General features: G+C 42.5%; 1 protein-coding gene across 1 annotated transcript in view; it reads left to right on the top strand.

The window, feature by feature from the left end:
• The window catches only part of LOC145402866 (uncharacterized), a 318,663-nt gene extending 298,999 nt beyond the window's left edge, over window positions 1–19,664 (top strand). Inside the window, exons 9-13 of the mRNA XM_080274774.1 lie at window positions 4,844–8,680; window positions 8,978–9,163; window positions 10,275–10,327; window positions 16,680–17,538; window positions 18,811–19,664. Of these exons, the coding sequence (XP_080130900.1) occupies window positions 4,844–8,680; window positions 8,978–9,163; window positions 10,275–10,327; window positions 16,680–17,538; window positions 18,811–18,926 (5,051 nt within the window). The 3' untranslated portion in view covers window positions 18,927–19,664. The remainder of the gene's footprint in view (window positions 1–4,843; window positions 8,681–8,977; window positions 9,164–10,274; window positions 10,328–16,679; window positions 17,539–18,810) is intronic.
• The last annotated feature ends 312 nt before the right edge of the window (window positions 19,665–19,976 follow it).

Raw genomic sequence — 19,976 nt, 5'->3', positions numbered from 1 at the left:
AGATCTTACTCACTAATGATATTCCAGAGAGCTGCTTCATGTTTCCACATCTGTCAAACCAGGAGCAGGTAAATGCCATGTATCAGTCATCATTCCATGCAGCACAGTGGCAAGTGTTTGTCATTACAGTACTAGGCTCCTTCTTGCTTTTTCTCAGTACCAAAATTGTTGTGAGGCAAAAGTTTCCACCACCCATGGTGGATAGTGGCCTTAGTAGCTTTAGTCCACCCTCAGCAAATGGCTGAATGGCCAAAACTTTTACACAGCGATAGCAGCTACAGGATGTAGTGTTGGTTGGGTGTCTGGCTGGTGACTGTGGTCAGGCTACTGGTTGATGGTGTCAGTGACTGCTTTGTTCTTGGTGCTCAACTCTGTTATAAGACCCATTTCCAACTCTGAGTCAATTGAGGCTTGTAGAAGGTTAAATGTTTTCCAAAAATAATTCAACTTACGCATCTGGATGATTTGTTGGTCCAGTGGTTGAAGTAGAAATACAGTATTTGAGGACAGGGATAGCACTTGGATACAGTATTTTGAGCTCTTCCATCTAGAAACTGTAGGTGGCTGAAGGCAATGCTTATTAGCAAGACTGATTTTTAAAGGATTTGTTAATGGCCCAACAGTACCTTACATATTAAATGAAATCATCATCAAACCAGGCAGAGACAGCACCTGAAATAACCTACCCACCCATTCTTACTGATGACCAGTAAGTATCCAGTTTGTCAGATGGCCCTCAGTTGCCATGCCTTTCCACATCTAGAGGTTTCATCTTACAGTCACAAGTATTATTTGTTGATAGCAGCACTGTTCAGTGTTGCTTTGCTTGCTTATCTTCCTCACAAAGGAAAGTTTTAGAAGGCATTCATTTCCAATATAGTGCAGTCTCATTACAGTTAAATAGTATTTGTTCTGGAGCATATCCACCTTCAGTGATGATGCAAAAACATTCCAGGAAACTTTCTGCGACCTGGTGGTCAGAGAGAAGCACGTTCCCTTAGAACATTGACAGTTTTTACATGGTATGCCTTCAAAACTCATGGAACCATCCACCTGAAACAGGCAATCTGGACATGTTAGACACATTCTTCCACTCTGCAGCTAAAGCATACATACTCTTGTTTTTTTTTCAATGCTGTGGCCCTCCAATAGCAACTAATTTTGCTCCATGGCATTGGAGATGTGGTGCCAGGTACTTGTCAGTTATAACCGGTACTGGTATCGTATTTCTACACTGTAGAAATAGGACTTATGTATCTAGGAAGAAAATATGGAAGCTGGAAAACCAAGCAGTAAGGGATGATTTCTATAGCAAGAGGAGGAGAGCGGTGGGTGAACAGGAAGCCATTGACAGAGACGTTAATGAACGGTACAGAGCTCTCAAGAACAATCTCTTGAGAGTTACTGATGCAGTATGCACTTGGACAAGAGGCCCACCAAGACATAAAGTGACTTGGTGGTGGGATGAGGGTGTAGAAGCTGCAGTTAAGGAGAAAAGAAGGGTTTTCTGGGAATGGAAGAATGGTGGTAACAAAGAGGAATACTTGGCTGCCGAGCATAGGGCCGGAAGAGAGGTATACAGGGCGAAGTCTGAGTCACAGAGATTTTTGTTTGATAACCTAAATCATGTGGAAAGGAAGAATATGATATTTATGGTGGCAAATCAGGTGAAGAGGGAGAAGTGGGATACTATAGGTTGGCAGTGTGTGAAGAATGATGAAGGAAGGGTAATGGTGAACAGTGGGGATTTTAAAGACGCATGGAGAGAGCGTTATAGCCAGTTGTTGAATGAGGAGTTTGACAGGGCCAGGGAAGGTGTGGAGCCAGCAGATCCAGTGTTTGGCCCGTGGCCTTTGGTTGATGATGCTACTGTGAGTAAGGCAATAGGCAGGATGCAGGTGGGGAAGGCAACAGGTGTGTCTGAGTTGACTGCTGAAATGTTGAAGGCCTCAAAAGATATAGGAGTGAGATTAGTCACTAACCTGGTAAATATGATTGTATATGAGTGTGTTGTCCCAGATGATTGGCTGAAGAGTGTAACTGTAAATGTGTACAAGGGGAAGGGTGATGCCCTGAAAGAGAGGAAATATTAGAGGTATAAAGCTTTTAGATCAGATAATGAAGGTAATGGAGAGAGTTCTAGAAGGTATGATTAGAGAAAGAGTGAATACTGATGAGATGCAGTTTGGGTTTATGCCAGGCAGGGGGACCACTGATGCCATATTCATTGTCCGACAGCTTCAGGAAAAATATATAGGAAGAAAAGGGAACTGTACTTTGTTTTTGTTGATTTGGAGAAGGCCTTTGACAGTCCCTAGAGAGGTATTGAAGTGGGCAATGAGAAAGCTTGAGGATAAGGAGTGGCTGGTCAGGGTGGTTATGACCATGTATGTGGGTGCTCACAACCAGGCAAGAGTGAATGGAGATTTGAGTGATGAGTTTGCCCTGAATGTTGGTGTGCATCAGGGGTCAGTTTTGAGTCCCTCGTTGTTTATCATGGTACTTGAAGCCCTGTCAAGTGACTTCAGCAATGGACTTCCATGGAAGATGTTGTATGCTGATGCTTTGCTGTTGAATGCAGAGAATGAAAGGAAGGCAGAGGAAAGACTTAGGAAGTGGAGAGATAGTATGGGGCACAAGGGGTTAAGAGTATATGTAGATAAAAAACAAAAGTGATGATATCTAGGGTTCATGGTGGTAATGTCAAAGAAGAGGGAGAGTGACAATGTTCAGTTTGCCACAAGGGCATGGGAAATAATTCCATCTTGTGCAGTGTTTGTGATAAGTGGGTGCGTAAGAGATGTAGTGGTATTAGAGGTAGACTGTGAGATAATGCTGATTTTATGTGTGTGGTGTGTCGGGGAAAGCAGGTGGAAATTGTCAGGTGTGAAAGGATTGAACTTACTGATGAGTCTCTTGAGTGTACGGAAGAGTTTTGTTATCTGGGAGACATGTTATGTGCTGGAGGAGGTGGGGCTGGAGCTAGCTCTGTGGCTAGTGGAGTGGTTGAAAGAAGTTCAGGGAGCTGTTGCCTCTCTAGACATTGAGAGGGTTCTCCCTACTTGTTAAGGGATCTTTGTATGCAGCATTTGTTAGGAGTGTAATGCTGCTAGCTCTGTGGCTATGGTGAGGAGTGGTTGGAAGAAGTTCAGGGAGCTGTTGCCTCTCCTGGCATTGAGAAGGCTCTCCCTACTTGTTAAGGGATCTTTGTATGCAGCATGTGTTAGAGTGTAATGCTGTATGGTAGTGAGATCTGAGTAGTAAAGGAAAAGAATATTTGCAGGCTCAGACATACAGAAATGAGAGTGATTAGGTGGACGTGCAGTACGTCCCTGAGTGCGAGGCCTGGGGGGGCTAGGTTTATTATGGAAGTGTTGAGAGGTAGGATGGGAGTGGAGTGTATTGGTGTTGTGATAAGGAGAGGTAGATTGAGGTGGTTTGGGCATGTGGAGAGGATGGGGGATGATGATTGGGTGCAGAAAGTGAGAAGTGTTATTATTAGGGGTAGGGTTGCGAGGGGTAGACCAAAAAAGACCTGGGATGAGGTCATTAAGTGTGACCTCAGGGTTAAGGGACTGAACCGGGAGGCTGCCAGAGATCGAGTAGCATGGAGAGCCGCCATTGGGCGACCGAGGCAGATGCATGCAAACATGTTGGAGCCTTCAAAAACAGAAAAAAACGATAAACGTTTGTTCTCATTTCCTTGGACTTTCTAGCTGGGATGATAACTCTCACACCCTCTAATAGCTGACATAATTCCCTTTTTTTTTCTTTTTTCTTTCCCAAAGACATCAACTTCTACCACTGACTAATTAGAACATCCTCGAGATACTACTTTCCAAAGCTTTACCATAATAGATCTTCCTTGGGCTACACAGAGCAGCAGGGAAAAAAAAAAAAAAAAAAAAAAAGTACCATTGTCAACTGGACCTCTTTTGAAGACACATGCAGTGCATCTTAACAGTGACTGCTGAAGATGGCCACCAACATATGATGAAGAACTGAATGTGCACTTGTTTTCCTGGAGCACTGCTAATCTTACAATGTGAATTTTTTGTGATCAGCGTAGTTAATTAAAAGCTTCTTGATGCTTTCTTCTGCTGTTTCACCACAAGCATTATGTGTGTAAGCCATGATTTGCTCAGATGGGGAGACTTTAGAGATGCCATTACAGTAATAACACACAAACAAAATGTCACATACTGTGAATGAGCAGATTCTTTTGTTTAGATAGACAGAGATAGATATATAGATAGATAGATAGATAGTAGCTATATTGATATATATATATAAATAGATGAATATAGATAACAGTAGAGAGAGAGAGATAATCAGATATGTAGCTTCTGTGTAAAGTACTGTAACAACATTTTATGGTGTTCTTTCATATGTAGTTGCATTATACATCAGGAATATACTCATAATTGCTGATAGTTAATTAATATGTCTCTTTAAGTACTTACATATAGTGGAGGAAGAAAAGTCTGCATAATTTACTGGTTATAAAGAATAAACTGCTGCAGTACATTAAATTACGTTACAAATCATTAATGCAACTTGCTGATTTATAGCACTATTTAAACCTAATTCTTTCAGTATGATAATGACATGTTTTGGTTAGGCTGTGGCCAGATGATATTGTTCAGCTTAGGAGAAATCCCATAAAGCTCAGTGAGTTAGAACTCTATTCATTAACCCCTTCAGCATGGTTAAAAATAACCTTAGGTTGCCACTAGACAGTATTTTCCAGCCTGGGAAAAGTCCCTCAGACTTGAGCAGGTTAATACAATTATCATCAATGAAGTCCATGTCAAGAACAATAATAGCATTTTTTTCCCTACAGATTACCTTGCAACCAGTTCGCCCATCAGCACCCTGGAACGATCTCTTTCTGGTCCACCCCTGCCTCTCAAGTTCTCCAAGAACTCCTCAACTGGTGCCCAAGGCTCTCCTGTCCCCCAGCCATCTCCACTGCTCACCCATTCCTCACCTGTTCCGCAAGCTTCCCCTGTTTCTCTCCCTTCCCCCAGTCAGGCTCAGATTAGCTATACATCACCATTTTTCCAGTCCAGTGCACCTCAGTCTCCATCTGGGTTCACCAAATCAGATAATCTTGTGTCACATGGCTTACTTTCCCATTCACTCTCCAATCCTGATCTCGACTCTTACTTTGTTAATAAGCTGGGACTAGGTGTTTATCCACATTCAAAGCATGAAAAAGAAGCAGAAAATGCAGCTCACAAAAGGCAGGTCACCCAGCCATGTCTGTCATCACCAGAAGAGATCAAGAGAGATTACTTGACTCCACCCATTTCAGGGAGCCCTCAACCTGTGTCACCCTGTAATGTTACTCCTTCAGCAACATCCAACAACACTTCCACACCTTTGTATGGAATAGAAATCCAGTCATTGCAAAATCTTAGTTCCCCACAGATTTCATCAAAGAGCAGAACTCCATCCCCAAGAATTACGCAAAGGAGGCCAGTTGAGAATCGGTTGGGTGTGAGCATCAACAGTGAAAGTAGCCAGTCAGATGAGGATATGGGAAATAAAAGCACTGAAATTGTAAGAAGACCCAGCATTGCAAAGCTGAAGGAACTTTTTGAAAAAAGTGGTGAGGCAGAAACACCACCAGGAATTAGATTATCCAGAAGTGCTAGCAGTGTCACCCCAAGAACAGGTCTTAGCATTCATCCAGAGACAGATGGGAGCTTTAGAGTGAAGCGTAAGAGCAGCCTAGGGGCAGAAGAAACTTTGCAGACAAAGAAAGCCTACGAAATTATTGAAAAATCTCGACAGCATAGTGCCAGTGCTCCTTTGCCACATGCATCCCCTAAAGCTCAAGTAACATGTCCAGTCACAGTTGTAAGTGCTGCAAAGCCACCTTCTAGTCCAATGTCTGCAAGCCCTTTGGCACGTAGACGGGTAAACAATGTAGTGAATGACCTACAAGAAGACGGATCAACTTCTGCATTGTTAGCAAGGGTGGATGACAGGCCAGCCTTGCCAGTGAAAAAGAGCAAGTCATTTAGGTATGCTCGACCAGTTGAGGCAACAACCAACACCATAGCATCCACTAGGAGCCCAGAACTAGCCAGGAAGAAAGTGGATATCAATACATATTTCAGTCTTGATCGAGGGAAGGGAGAGGTTTCGGTGTTAAGTAAGTCTGAAAGTGGAAATGTAAACTTTATTGGAGACATTCCATCACCAAGAGAAGGATTTAAGTTGTCAGTTTATCAGATGCCTAATGTCAACAGTTCTCTTTCTCCTCCTGTGTCTCAAACTGCTAGAGATGGTGGTATATCTGAGTCCAGAATGGATGGTAAGCCTCAAATTCCACCAAAAAGGGTGATAGGTGAAAGGTTTAGAAGTAATAAGCTACCAGACTTCCCTGCAGCACCTCAGCCTGTTTCTTCTGCAATATCGATGAATACCTCACATGTCACAGCATTTGCAAGTGAAAAGTCATTCCGCCGCATCCATCAGACTCATTCAGATAGATCTATTTATGATTGTCCAAAGGAGCTTCAGACTGCCATTAAGAGTGAGCTGAACAGCATCATCCATGGACAAACAGCCTCTTCCTCTAAGGCTCGTGTCACACACTCTTTGCCTGCTGGTGATACTAAACTAATCTCCAAAGCATCAGGTCCATCACCATTATCAACTCCAAAACCATCCCCAACTTCAGATGCTGAACAAGAAGTGACAACAGCTAAAGAGTATGTAAATGCAAGAGTTATGCGTAATCCCAATGCTGATGCCAGAGACACATCAAGGTTTGTGTATGTCCCACTGCCAACAAAAAGGGGAACAAGGGAGAGACAGCCACATGAGTATGCCAACTGTGATCTTACTGGCCAGTCGCACACAGATTCTACTGAAGAAGATGTTAATGATCTGTACATGGATCCAAATGTATTGAAAAAGAAAACTAGTGGCAAATTTCCTCTTTATGATGAGGTCACACCATCATCTCCAAACAAAAGTGATAATGCTGTGACAAAATCTGTATCAAGAGAGAATCTTCCGCAGGCATTGTCAGTATCTACACCTACTTCTGCTTCCACACCTGGTTCCACTGATTATGAAATTATGGACTTTGGTGAATCAAATGCTAGTGTCGATGAAGTATTTGAAACCGTAAACTATGAACTTCTTGGCAGTAAGGAGAAAAGAAGTCACAAGAATACTGAGACAAAAAAGGACTCAAAACTTGAAGAGACGAAAAAGGACTTAAAACTTGACCCAATAGCAAGGAAAGTGTACCAGGATTGTCAAGACTACCTCCTCCATGGCAATAACAAATCTCCAGTACCGTCCCTCATGCCAAAGCCACAGGAAAAGAACCTTGATACCTCTGTGAAACCCTCAGATAATGTGAATGTTAGTAAGTGTGGGGTTTCGTCTCTGGACACCAGCATGGATGTAGATGAAGTAAAAAGTAAGGTCAATGTAGCACCTCAGGGATTAAGAACGAGAGAAAGGAGGAATAGTTACAGACAAGCAGTAAACCCAGTCATCCAGAATGAAGGTAAACACTCTAATGTCAAATCTCATCAAGCACTAGAACAAACAAAGAATGTTCATAAGTATGAAACTATATGGTTTGAAAATGGAAAACATGTGCTTGAGCAACATAAAAGAAGCCCTACCATTCAGGAAAATTTGCAGTATGTTTCTCAGCCAGGCATGCCAAGTAAAAGTGAGGGTGGGGCTCACCTAAAGGCTAGTTCCAGTGTGTATGTGCAAGTACAGCCTCCTGTAAATGAAGACCATGGGCCAAACTTAAACCAGAAATCCAGTAGCAAAGATGCTCAGTTCAGAGAAAAGCTTGAGGAATTCCACATCTTGGTAAACAACTTCGAAAGGCAGAAGTCAGGTCATGTCAGTACTATGGTGCCAAAGTATGTAGATGATGATGATAACTCCAAGGGATCAGGTAGTAGCAACAGTACCCTTCAGTCACGTTCTACTTCATCTTCAAGATCCACTGAGCCCCAGGAACCAATTTATGCTAATGCTCACATGCTCACAGGGTTTCACTCCCAGATGGTCAGTAAATCACAACAACAGCCACTAAGATCTACTAAGCACCAAGAACCAACAGAAAGCAGGTCACCCATTCCTCTCCGTCATTGCCGTACTGAAGTCAAACTGGATAAAGCAGACTCAAAATCAGGCAGACAGTCTCCTCTTCTAAATGGAAGTTCTTTGTATGGAACCATTGCCACCACTGCATTCAGAGGTAAACAGCCAGATAACATTACTGCCTTTCAGAATGCAAGTTCAGGGAAGCCATCTTCTCCATACAACAGCCTTCCCTCAACTGCCACCCTTCCAGCTCGGTCAACTCTATCTCCAACTCCCTACCACAACATACCTCCACCCAAAGGTTTTGGGAGTGGCACATCCCCCAATATTTCTCCCAACCCTGTCCAAGGAATACAGCAAAACTGTGAAAATCGAGATCCAGCCAGTGTGTCTCCCTACTACAACATGACAGGGTTTATGAGTAACAGACCTGTTCAGCCAGGAAGACCAGGGGTAGAAATGCGAAAGGGAGGAAAGTCCTCCTACTCAAATGTGCCTTCAAATTCGGCTGTTGTGCGATCACACTTCCCTTCTACACATCAGTCTACCAAAGCTCGTATCGTTGGAGATATGGCATTTGTTGGTAAGTTATGCATGTAAATTTTTGTATCCTTTTCTGTATTCTGTATACTTTGGTCTCCTAAACTGTTGTTTAAATAGATTACATAACAGTCATGATTTACCTATTCTTGGGGTGAGGTCATAGGATCACAATATAGTTGGTGAATAAGTGTAATTTTTTTTATTTTTTTTATATTTTTTTTTTTATAATGAACTATCATTACCAGTTTAAGAAGAAATTTGTGAAGTCCATTATTTAAAAGCACCATCTTCTGTACAATGAGGATTAATGTAACGTAAAAATAATGTGGTATATTAGGTGAGGAATCCGTTCGTCTGAGACGTCATGGGTCAAGCCATCCCACACGATCAGACTGTGGGAGTAGTAGCGAGTCTCGAGGATCTGATGGCACCCCAGTGGCTCCCCCACGTATCAAGAGGAATTCTGGCTTGCCTCGCCAGAGTGCCTTAGAACCCACTCCACCTCAGGACAGGCGTATGTTGTGTGTCGCCTGTACTACTATCATAATGTGCTGCCATAGATTTGTGGTGTTCTGTAGTTTGAGCCCAGCAGTACTTGACACCACTGGGACTAATTACCATTCTGTATTCTTAATACTTAGCACCAGGTTTTCGTATAATGCTATCCAGATTACTTGTCACTTCTTATTTAATGTCAGTAAAGATTATACTGTAATCTCTAGTGTTCAACTTCCGAGGTGGGGTACTAAATTGCTTAAGAGGAAGATACAGAAATTTCATAAGGGGTATGAGAAACATTTCAGATTAATTTCGCTGAGTGGAGCTTCATCTAACATTTGGTCGATTCATGCTCCAGTGATGTTATGGGTCTGAACAAATTCAGAGTACTGTGATGCAAGAGAATGTTGATTATTGTGCAGTTAAGTATGTTGACACGATAAGCTCAGCTATTTGACACTAGAAGAGCAAGCCTGTCTTATTTGTCAGTAGTTCTTCAGAAAGAACTTAAGTAGTTTCTGCAGTAAACAGGAGCTACTTTGATACAAAGTTATTCTTTATTTGGCTCAAACTGTAGAATACCCAGGTACTGCGTAATTTTAGCTATGTACGTTAACCCTTTTATTAATATGAAAGGTAAATCTTCAGACAGAATAATACACTAAGTTTTTATGAGTAAATTCTGAATATTTGAACAAACCAGAGCTCTTAATGTTGTGGGAGTAATGTCTGATACAGTAGCTAGTACAAATAACAGTGTTTTTAAAAACTGAGTTAATGGAGTTTGGTATGGTAAATTTTCATTTTTATATAGCATTAATAAAAGGGTTAATAAGCTTCATGTCATCCTCTAATCAGTAAAAGTATTAATAGATTTAAATTTAAATGTTTTAATAGCCAAATTGTTGTGCAGTTCGATGTTTGTGCTATGTATAGTATGTATCCAAAGTTAATTTACCTTTGGCAGCTCTCTGTAAATAACATATGCTTATATTAAATACATTCTGAATAAGTGAATGGGTGAATGTAAGCATGGTAGTAACAAGGTTGGACGCTCTTGCAGTGTTTACTCAGTTAACCTAAAAATGCAGTACAGTAGTGCACTCTTTTAATATTAGATCATTTTCTTTATATAGGTTCCTCTGGTGCTCAAGACAGCCACAGACAAAGTATTCTAACAGGAAAACAGGTAAATCTACAGAAAATCATATGGTAGTATTACATCAGAATACCTGTACTCTTTCTAATTATATAAATGGCATTGACCCAAATTCTGAAAGATTACTCCATCTTAAAATTTAAGCCTAATGTAATAGTGGTACATGGCAATAGTGTATTACTGTATTATAGTTTTGTAGAAATAGTGTGAAGTGAGCTTTCTGCCTGCCAGTAATATTTCAGAATCAGGGTTCAGAGAGCTTAAATCTCTCCTAGATAACAGTATATTATTTACGTAGAAAAAGGAAAATAAATTTTCTTCCATTGATTATACCTTACTTTTTAGTGTTTCAGAGACCTCCTGACACAGTGTACAGTAGCACTTAATAGAATGCATAGAATCATGTGATGTTATGGAATGCAATGATCTTCCACATTTACTTATCTCTACTTTGGTCTGACCTTTCCATTTATTTGTGACTCTCCTAGCACCATATTAATTGCCTCAGAATTAATAGTAATTTGCCATACCAGTACTCTGACAGATAATGAAATTTATAATATTGATATATTGTATGCATTTACCTTAACAGTGTAAAAAAAAAATCCTAAATTATCTTCATATCAAATTTTGCTGCGGATGTAAGGTTAGAAAGTGGCCAGAGATGCTCTGATTAATGAGCCATTAGCGAACTTCCATTCAACTATGTCTGTGGTTTGTGTGAATGAACAGTAGGCTTATACTCAAAGCATTTGGGGATGTTGTGAAATATAGTCTGGATAATTTTTTGAATCCCTATATGTTAGGAAGCTTACCATCACCGCACAGACCTCACTTTCAGTGAATACAAGAACATTACTGACATAACACTTAACAGTATACCTGTCCCACACACCCCTTCCACTAAGATCCTTGGTGTGACATAAGACTCTAGACTCACCTTCAAGGACCATGTACATGACATCAAGAGATGGTGCACCCCCAGACTCAAAGCATTCATGGCAGTTACAGGGGCAGACTTGAGGCAAAAAAAAGAAGTATTCTCTTTACAAACAGTGCATTATATCAGTGATGCCTGATACCTCCCCATCATGGGTTCCCATCCTATCTGATATGGTACTCACTATGTCACATTGCAGACTACCTGTATTAAGAACACTGCTCTATACATCACCACTGGCTGCACCAAAACCACTCCAAGAGCTCACTCACACTCTTAAACTAAAGTCCTCCCTGTTAGAGAGTATCTTGACTTGAGAGGCACAGAGCTTTATGCAGCAGCCTGTGCCAGTACACAGCATCCCTGTCATCATGTGACAGACACACACAGTACACTTAGGGACATAATACAATCATCACACAGACATTATCAACCCCTTTACAACAACATCCCACCTCCAGACATTAAAACACAAGCAATGAAAAAATACCTACATACTCAACATTAGGTGCAGTGTAGCATAACACCTCAGTCAGAATACTATATTACAAACTTCCTCCTCCCCCAACATCAACCCATCAGAGGAGGCCTTCAGTAGAGGTAACTGAGTTTACCTAGCTAGGCGTAGATCAAGGCATTACCCAGCCAACCTCAGCCACCAGCTTAGATTGTGACTGGATGGAATCAGATGATACATTCCCTGCTTGTAGAATAGGCTCACATAGCTTAACACACATGATAGAGCACTGCAAAGCACATGCTACACTAAGACAGACACAGCATCACTGGTGTGGGGAACCTATGGGACAACCCCACAGGTGCAGTTGTTTACCTGTGGTTGATGGATCTGCTTGATCTGACAGACCAAGGTTGAGCAACAACAACATTGCTTTTTTTATTTTTAATTCATCCATTCATCATCCAGTCCTTTGTTGTCCCACAAGGAACAGAGATCTTGCTACTCAGTCCTGACATTTAAGGCAAAGGTGGCTAGCCTTACTTGCTCCTGAGCGGCATCATGTGAACAGTAAATTCCATCTCCTCAGGCTCCATCTGGCTGGAGTGCCTAAGCCACTAGATTGCCAGGTGTCATTTGGTTAGATGTTTACTTTCCCCCCCCCAAGTACAGTAACACACATGATAGAGCACTGCAGGTCCCAATCTTACGAGGTAAATAGGAGCAAGGATTTTGCTAGTAAGCTGAATTCTCGTTAAACGAAGTGAAGAACTTGTGGGGAAAAATAGGGTTAGGGAACAAGGCCTCTCAGCAGCCTCTCACAAAACCACCCAAACTGACTTTCTGATTATTTTAAGCTGGAATAAGGGGTTAATACAAGAGGGTAATACACCTAACAGCATTAGTAAATGGAAGAAAAACATATTCAGCAGGCAACTGGATGTCTTACTTGGGTTCGAGTGTCTTCCGTGACGTATGCCAGCTGTGCTCCACCACCGCTTGGCTGACTCGTTTCCTCCCTCTGAGGCCTGAGAGGGTGCGGTGGTGGGAGGCTGGTGGGAGAATCAAAGGCCCAACTCCACCTCTGCCTTCGATGACGAAGACGAGAGGAGGCTTTCAAAGCCATGGAAATCTTCCTCTTCCTCTTGAGGTGGCGACAGTGATGAGGGTGCTGGTGGCTGTGGGGTGTGGGATGCTGAAGGCTTGGAGGGAGGAGCTGAAGGGTAGCTGAACAGAGTCCTGGGAACATGCCTTGCTCATACTGGGTCCTGGATCTAACACTGATGTGCTAGTCTTGGGGTGAGGTTTCTTCTGGAAGAAACTATTGATGGTGGTCTGGGTTGCTTTTGCCGCCTTCTGATGGAGCAGCTCTTCGTACCCCGACAGCAGCTTCACCATCCATGTCTTGAAATTCATAGCCCGGTTAACAATACGGTCTGCATCCAGCATATTGTTTGCCACTCCCATCGCTTTGTTGATGTTGTCGCCAAGGAACTTGGTGGTCAGCTTCTTAACCTCAGGCAGCTTATCCTCCTCCACCACCTCCTGCTCTCAGTGTTCGTTGAGCTGGAAGAGGTCATCATCTGTCAGCTCCAGTGAGTGGGACTACAGGAGCTCCTCCATGTCCTGCTGGTTAACCTTGTCGAAGCCGGCAGTCTGTGTGAGGGCAACAATGTCGTTCTGCACATCAGCCACCAGTTCAGCCACAAAGCCATGGAACGAGTTCACACACTCGGGCCACAGCGACTTCCAGACTCCGTTCAGGTTCCTGTCTTTCACCTCCTCCCGGGCCTCCTTAATGTTGAGGATGGCTTCCTTAATATTGTAGGCCTTCCAGAATTCCTTGACAGACTTCCCAGCATTTAAGGCATCATTAAGTTTCCGCATACACCTCCTGGTTAATATGCCTTAAAGGAGGCAATCACACCCTGGTCCATGGGCTGCAGTAAGGCACTGGTGTTAGGTGGGAGAAACACCACTTTTACATTCGAGAACACTTCCTTGATGGTTGTCGGGTGTCCCGGGGCGTTATCCAGGATGAGCAAACACCTGTTGGCCAGGTTGTTCTTGTTGTAGTACTTCTTCCGGAAAGGCATGAAGTATTCCGTCAGGTACTTTATGAACAAGGTCCTCATCACCCAGGCCTTCTTGTTTGCCCACCAAACAACAGGGAGGTTATAGAGATATATGCCATGCAGCCCCTTGGATGTTGGGAGTGGTATACCAGGAGAGGTTTCAGCCATGCGTCCCCTGCAGTGTTGCCACCAAGAAGCAGAGTCAGGCGATTCTTAGTGGCCTTGAAGCCAGGTGCTGACCGCTCCTCCCATGAGATGTAGGCACAGGAAGGCATCTTCTTCCAGAAGCAGCCAGTTTCGTCCAGGTTAAAGACCTGCCTCACGATGTAGCCGTCCTCTTCAATGATCTTCTGCAGCTGCTCGGGGAATGCTTTGGCTGCGGCCGTATCAGCACTCGCCGCCTTGCCTTGAAAGCTGATATTATGGAGGTTTGCATGCCTCTAAATACATGCAAACCATCCATCACTTGCCGTGAAGGTGTCACTAACAGGCGAGGGCTTGCCACAGGCCTGGCTGGGACCCGCACTAACACTTCCCCCAGAGCTAGCACCACCACTGGGGTCAGCACTCGATGCGCCGCCATCACTCGTCACATCATTCACACTCACACTACCTGCACTACCTACAACACACGCATCATACTCTTTCTTGCACCTTTCCCACATTTTCACTGCTTTGGCTTGAATAACGGCGTTGGAGAGGCATGCGGGCCTGGGTCTGGTCCTCCAACCAGACTCGCAACAGGCTCTCCATTTTCTCCATCACACAATCACGGGCGGGGGTCTGGGTAGCACTCAGAGGCACATGGGACGAAGCAGCCAAATCAGTCAGTTTCTGTTTGTTCTTCAGGATGGTGCACATGGTCGAGGATGAGAGCTTGTAGGTAGGGCAAAGCTCCGCCACATGCACACCACTATTGTGCTTCCTAATTACTGTATCTCCAGTTGCTGGGTGACAGAGATAGAAAGCCAAGCATGCTTAGCACTGGGAGCACTAAGGTTCGCAATTGAATGCTTAGAAGACATGGTGATACAGTGATCCTGGGCACAGAAAAAAAGCATGCTTCAAGACCGACCTTGATTGGGCAAGCTTGGCTGGAAGAATGTTTACAAAGATATGGTGGGAAGAGGCTCGCAGAGCTAGCGTGCAACTTGCTTCTTAGCTGCCGTGTTTACCTAGCACCGTATGTAAACACGGCGGACAAGTGCGGCGCGACCCTTGTCTTGATTCTCATAAGTTGGGATTTTTACATGCATGTTAAACAGGCGGTGGTGCAAATTTCAAGACCTCGTATTAGCAAATTTTCATTAAGTGATTACTCGTTAACCGGGACTTGCCTGTAGTGGCAGCAGCAGGTGAGATCATGTTACTAGTCTGTTGGTTCCTCCTGACCAATGAGCACATTGAGAACTGTCATTTTTTGCAACTCAGGTACTATATTGTACTTACAACCATATGCAGTAAAGAAACTATTGTACTGTATTTTGGCTAAGGTAGAAGTGTAATTTTTGGTAGGTGGGGGCACTCACCATTCACTGACTTGATGTAGTGCTGCTTTGGGTGTCTGCCCTCTCCTCTCTTCCATCCTTCCTCTTTCTTTCCTTTATTCTTTCTTCTGCCTACGGGTGACTACACTCCCTCTTCTGTCTTTCTTTCCTTCATTCTTTCCTCTTTTTTTCTGCCTATGGGTAACTCTACACTGAGTGACAAGCCAAATGGTTTCTGTACACTAGGAAACCATTTACTACACTAGGTGGTAACCATATAACCAAGTTATGATGCCTGGTGGTTTAGTGGGTAATTAGGGCACTCAAATCGGATTAAGCCTGTGTAGGTTCATATCCAAGGGGTGGTTGGGGTTTACTGCTCATATAATGCCACTCAGGGATGAGTGAGGCTGGTCACTCTCATCTTAAATGTCAGGACCAACTTGCCTAGCCCCGGGTTCCTACGCTCCTCTGCGGGGTGATATAGGACTGGATGATGGGTTGATGGATGGATGGATAGAAGTATAAATGATTTCTGTGTAGTATTGTTGACTTTATTCATTAAGTAAATTATTTCACTCATCCTCGATGCAGTTGTGCATTAATTGCAAATTTTTGTTCAGCAGTATGAATAGAAGTTGTGAGTTGTAACATCAGGTAGTTAGTCATTGCTTTAAACTTAAATGCAAACTTCTGCATGACTGGTTGTGCTTATGTAAAGGCACAAGTAATACTCAGCAGAAATACCTTGCTACTGTCCATAGAGTGAATTTTCCTGTTATCCTGTGCAGGCTGGGCTGAAGTATCACTTCTACTAGTGCAGTGTGGGGTAGCCCGGCTTGCTAGTGCTCAAGCTTCTCTCCTTCTTTGACTTCTGAGACACAGCTGCTGTGCTCTTGCTGGCCACCCACTTTTGCAGGATTATTTTGATGTGTTAGTTTTGTTTGTCAAGAATGCTTGTGATTGGCAGTGTTTTGTTGTTTTGCATTTGCTTGAAGTCAGTACAACACATTTCTGACTGGCTTGTTGATACACACTTAACTGTTGATAACAAATTTTAATGTGTCATCTGCCAGCATGCTAGTGATCAAGAGCATTGTAATGTTGCATCAGGAATGTGTTTTTCAATAACAAACTGACAGTATCATGCAATGTTTACACACCCTTAATGTTCTGTAAAGTTGATGAAAAACTGCAGTATTTCTGTTCAGTATAAATGTATGTGTTGATCATTGTTAGGATGGGACTTCTAATTTTGCTTATTTAATCATGAACTTAATTAGTCTGCAGATGTGTTTGAGTTGTTCTGCTGAGGCTTTATTTATTATATATAAACTGCAGAAAGCAGTACTGTAACGAGGAGTCTAGATGCTGAGTTTCAAATCTTATAGTAATAAATGCTTGTTACTTCTCTTCTCTGCAGCCATGGCCTTCAAATGATGATGAACCACCACCTGCCATCCCTGCCAAGACAGCTGCTGCCTATCAGTATCCAGATCCCCCTCCTCCCCCACCTCATCTTCACCTGCAGCCCCCTACTCACCACCCACCACCTTCACACCACTCTCCATACATGCAGCCACCCCCACCTAAGCCAGTTCAGTCATCTCATCATCCACATCATCAGTCTGCATCATCATCCATATCATATCAGCCAAATTCATCAACTCCACCATCTCAGAATCATAAGCAGAATTCTCACTTGCATCCTCCAGAACTTCAGGCAAAGGTATCTGAAGCAGCAGATACATATCCCATTTCAAAGCCAGTACAAAAAGACTCAATGCAAGATACAGACAGAGGGGACATAGCTGTAAACAGTGAGACTGCATCTGAGAGCTCCGATGAGGAGGGTATATTTCACAAGATCCTTGCCTTTAAGAAACGGAGAACAAATGTCAACAAACAGATTAGTCCTGCTGCAGCCTCTCCTCCTAAATCTGCATTTTTCATGGATAAAGAAACACAAAAAGAAACAAAAGCAGTGAAAGAGCAACAAAGTAAAGAAGCAGGACTGCCCAACCCAACTTCACCAAAACCTCTGGTTAAAGCCTTTGGGAAACTGAAAATGAATTCCAAGACAGTTGCTGCAAACTTCAAATCATATTTGAGCCAGCGGGGTGAGAAGGGGGAGGGGGAAGGAAGTACTGGGTCTGGGGGCCCACAAAATGGACGTCTAGGTGGAACCTCACTTGGTTCTCCTAATATGAATCGGGGTCTTCAGAAGAGTGCCAGTTCTGGCCCATCAATCAATCCTTTCTCTCAAGTGGTACAGGAATACAGTAAGTAAATGTGAGCAAATTAGAATTAGATTAAGAAGTTTTTGAAACAGTATTCTACAAAAGACAGTGTTGCTGTATCAGTTAGGAAGGTATTGTTTATAAAGGCTCCACTGTGCTTGCATGTGTGTGGAGAGCTGCCTTGGTCACCTAATGGCAGTTCTCCACGCTGGCTGATCCTGGCAGCCTCCCTATTCAGTCCTTGAGGTCACCTCATCCCAGGTCTTTTTTGTTCTTCCTTTCGCAACCCTCTCCATGATGTTCACATTTCACACCTTCTGCACACTACTGTCATCCTTCATCCACTCAACGTGCACAAACCCTCTCAATTTACCCCACCTCATCCCAACACCAATTCATTCTAGTTCTGTCCTTCCTCTCAACTCTTCAATCATAATCCTAGCCCTCCTAGTCCTTGCATTCAAGGCTGCTGATTTTGTGTGTGTGTGGTGCGTAAGGGAGAGCATGTAGAGACAGAGAGGAAGAAGAAGATTGACCTTGCTGGAGAGTCTCTCAAATGTGTGGAGGAATCTTGTTGTTTGAGGGACATGTTATGTGTAGAAGGTGGGGCTAGGGTATAAAGTGATTGGAAGAAGTTCAGGCAGCTGTTGCCTCTCCTGACATTGAGAGGGCTCTCCCTTCATGCTAAAGAGTCCTTGTATGCAGCATATGTTAGGAGTGTAATGCTGTATTATAGTGATACTTGGGTTGTAAAGGAAGAGGACATTTGTAGGCTCAAATGTATAGAGATGATAATGGTCAGATGAATGTGTGGTGTGTCCTTGAATGACATGCCTGATAGGGGATTTGGATTGCAAATGAAGAGTTGAGAGGAAGGATGGGGCTTGAATGTATTACTGTTGTGAAGATAACAGGTTGATTAAGGCAGTTTGGGCATGTGGAAAGAATGGAGGATGAAAAATGGGTGTGGAGCATGAGATGTGAATGTTGGTTGTAGGGTTTCATGAGTCAGACCATAAAAGATCTGGGATGAGGTAAAAGAGTGTGACCTTAGGTACAGTACTGAACAGAGAGACTGCTAGAGACTAAGTAGCATGGACAGGTAACATTAGACAACCAAGGCTGATGCCAGCAAGCATGTTGGAGGCTTTGTAAACACAATGAATCAATATTTATTTCTTCAGTTCCCAGTGACAGGCCACTGCATGTGTTTCATTCAGTTAAGTGAAGAGCTTGTTACTTTGAATAAAGCATGTTTATTCCTTGCAGTTTACCTATGATTTTGAATATGGCTTTTCTCCCCTACACCAACAGAATACCCAACACCCATACCAAAGAAACCTGGAGGCCCTGTAGAGATGCCAGAGTCCTTACGAAGGTCAGATGCCCCTGCCCCTGGAAAAACGAAGCCCCGTCAACAGTACCTTTAGCCACCCCTCCCATCAAAGTGCTCATAGGTTATTTATGGTACTGACTTAAGAAAATTTTCCTCACTTTTATATAATATATCAGTTTAATTAAGATGTATACAGTACATTAATTTTCACTTTTCACCTGCTTTGTTATTATTTTATTCTATTTATCATTTTAATCCCTTTTTAAAAATTAGATACATCTCAGTAAGCTGGCAGATTAATATGGCAGTAGAATCATTGATCATATCCTTGTTAGGGTAGTACAGATTATTGTTTCTTGTTTCAATAAACGATGTATTTCTTAAATAGCTACCCCTCATTTTATTAAAACAGTAAATAAATCAGCACTCTCTGTACTGTGATTTTGTATTTCAGTGTTTATTTACAGGAGTACTGTTGGGAGATTATGTGTAAGCATTGGAAAGCATAGCTTATTATATCGACTGTATCTGTAGAGGTATAAAGACGACTTACCATATTAATTGTGTTGCACAGCCACCCTGTTTTGTTGTACAGTATATTAACAAAATTCTTGTTGCCATATGAATGCACTGACATTACTAAGATCAGTTTATGATTGCTATATACATGTAAAGTTCAGTATGCTATCAGAAAAATGCAATAATGTAGTCTTTTAAAAAATCATGAAATGGTACTGTATGCAAATGATTATGGTATTAATTTAGCATACTATCAAGACACACAGAGTGGAGAAAAACTGAGGAAGTGGTTTAAAACATGTGTCCTCAGTTTGATAAAAAATAAAAAAATAAAAATAAATAAATCCCGTGTTAACCATCTCGCTTAATAGTTGCATTTTGTGAAAATGTTAATTATATCAGGGATTGCTCCAGGAATTATCATAATGGAACCTTGTTAAATGAAAATTGTCCAGCAATCCATTTTTTTTTAATTTGTCAGTGTTTTGTAGCACATTGTACACAAGACCAGCTCATTCTCTGCACCATAGTTTTACTGTCACTTCAGTACTTTTAGTAATATTCTATATTGCTTTGTTTTCACTTTCCATCCATCCATCATCTATTCTAAACCTATGTTGCCCCA

This window comes from Coenobita brevimanus, chromosome 59 (assembly GCF_032717465.1).
Source record: "Coenobita brevimanus isolate Jiangsu-jjx chromosome 59, ASM3271746v2, whole genome shotgun sequence".
Lineage (NCBI taxonomy): Eukaryota > Metazoa > Arthropoda > Malacostraca > Decapoda > Coenobitidae > Coenobita > Coenobita brevimanus.
This window is presented reverse-complemented; position numbering and strand designations above follow the sequence as displayed.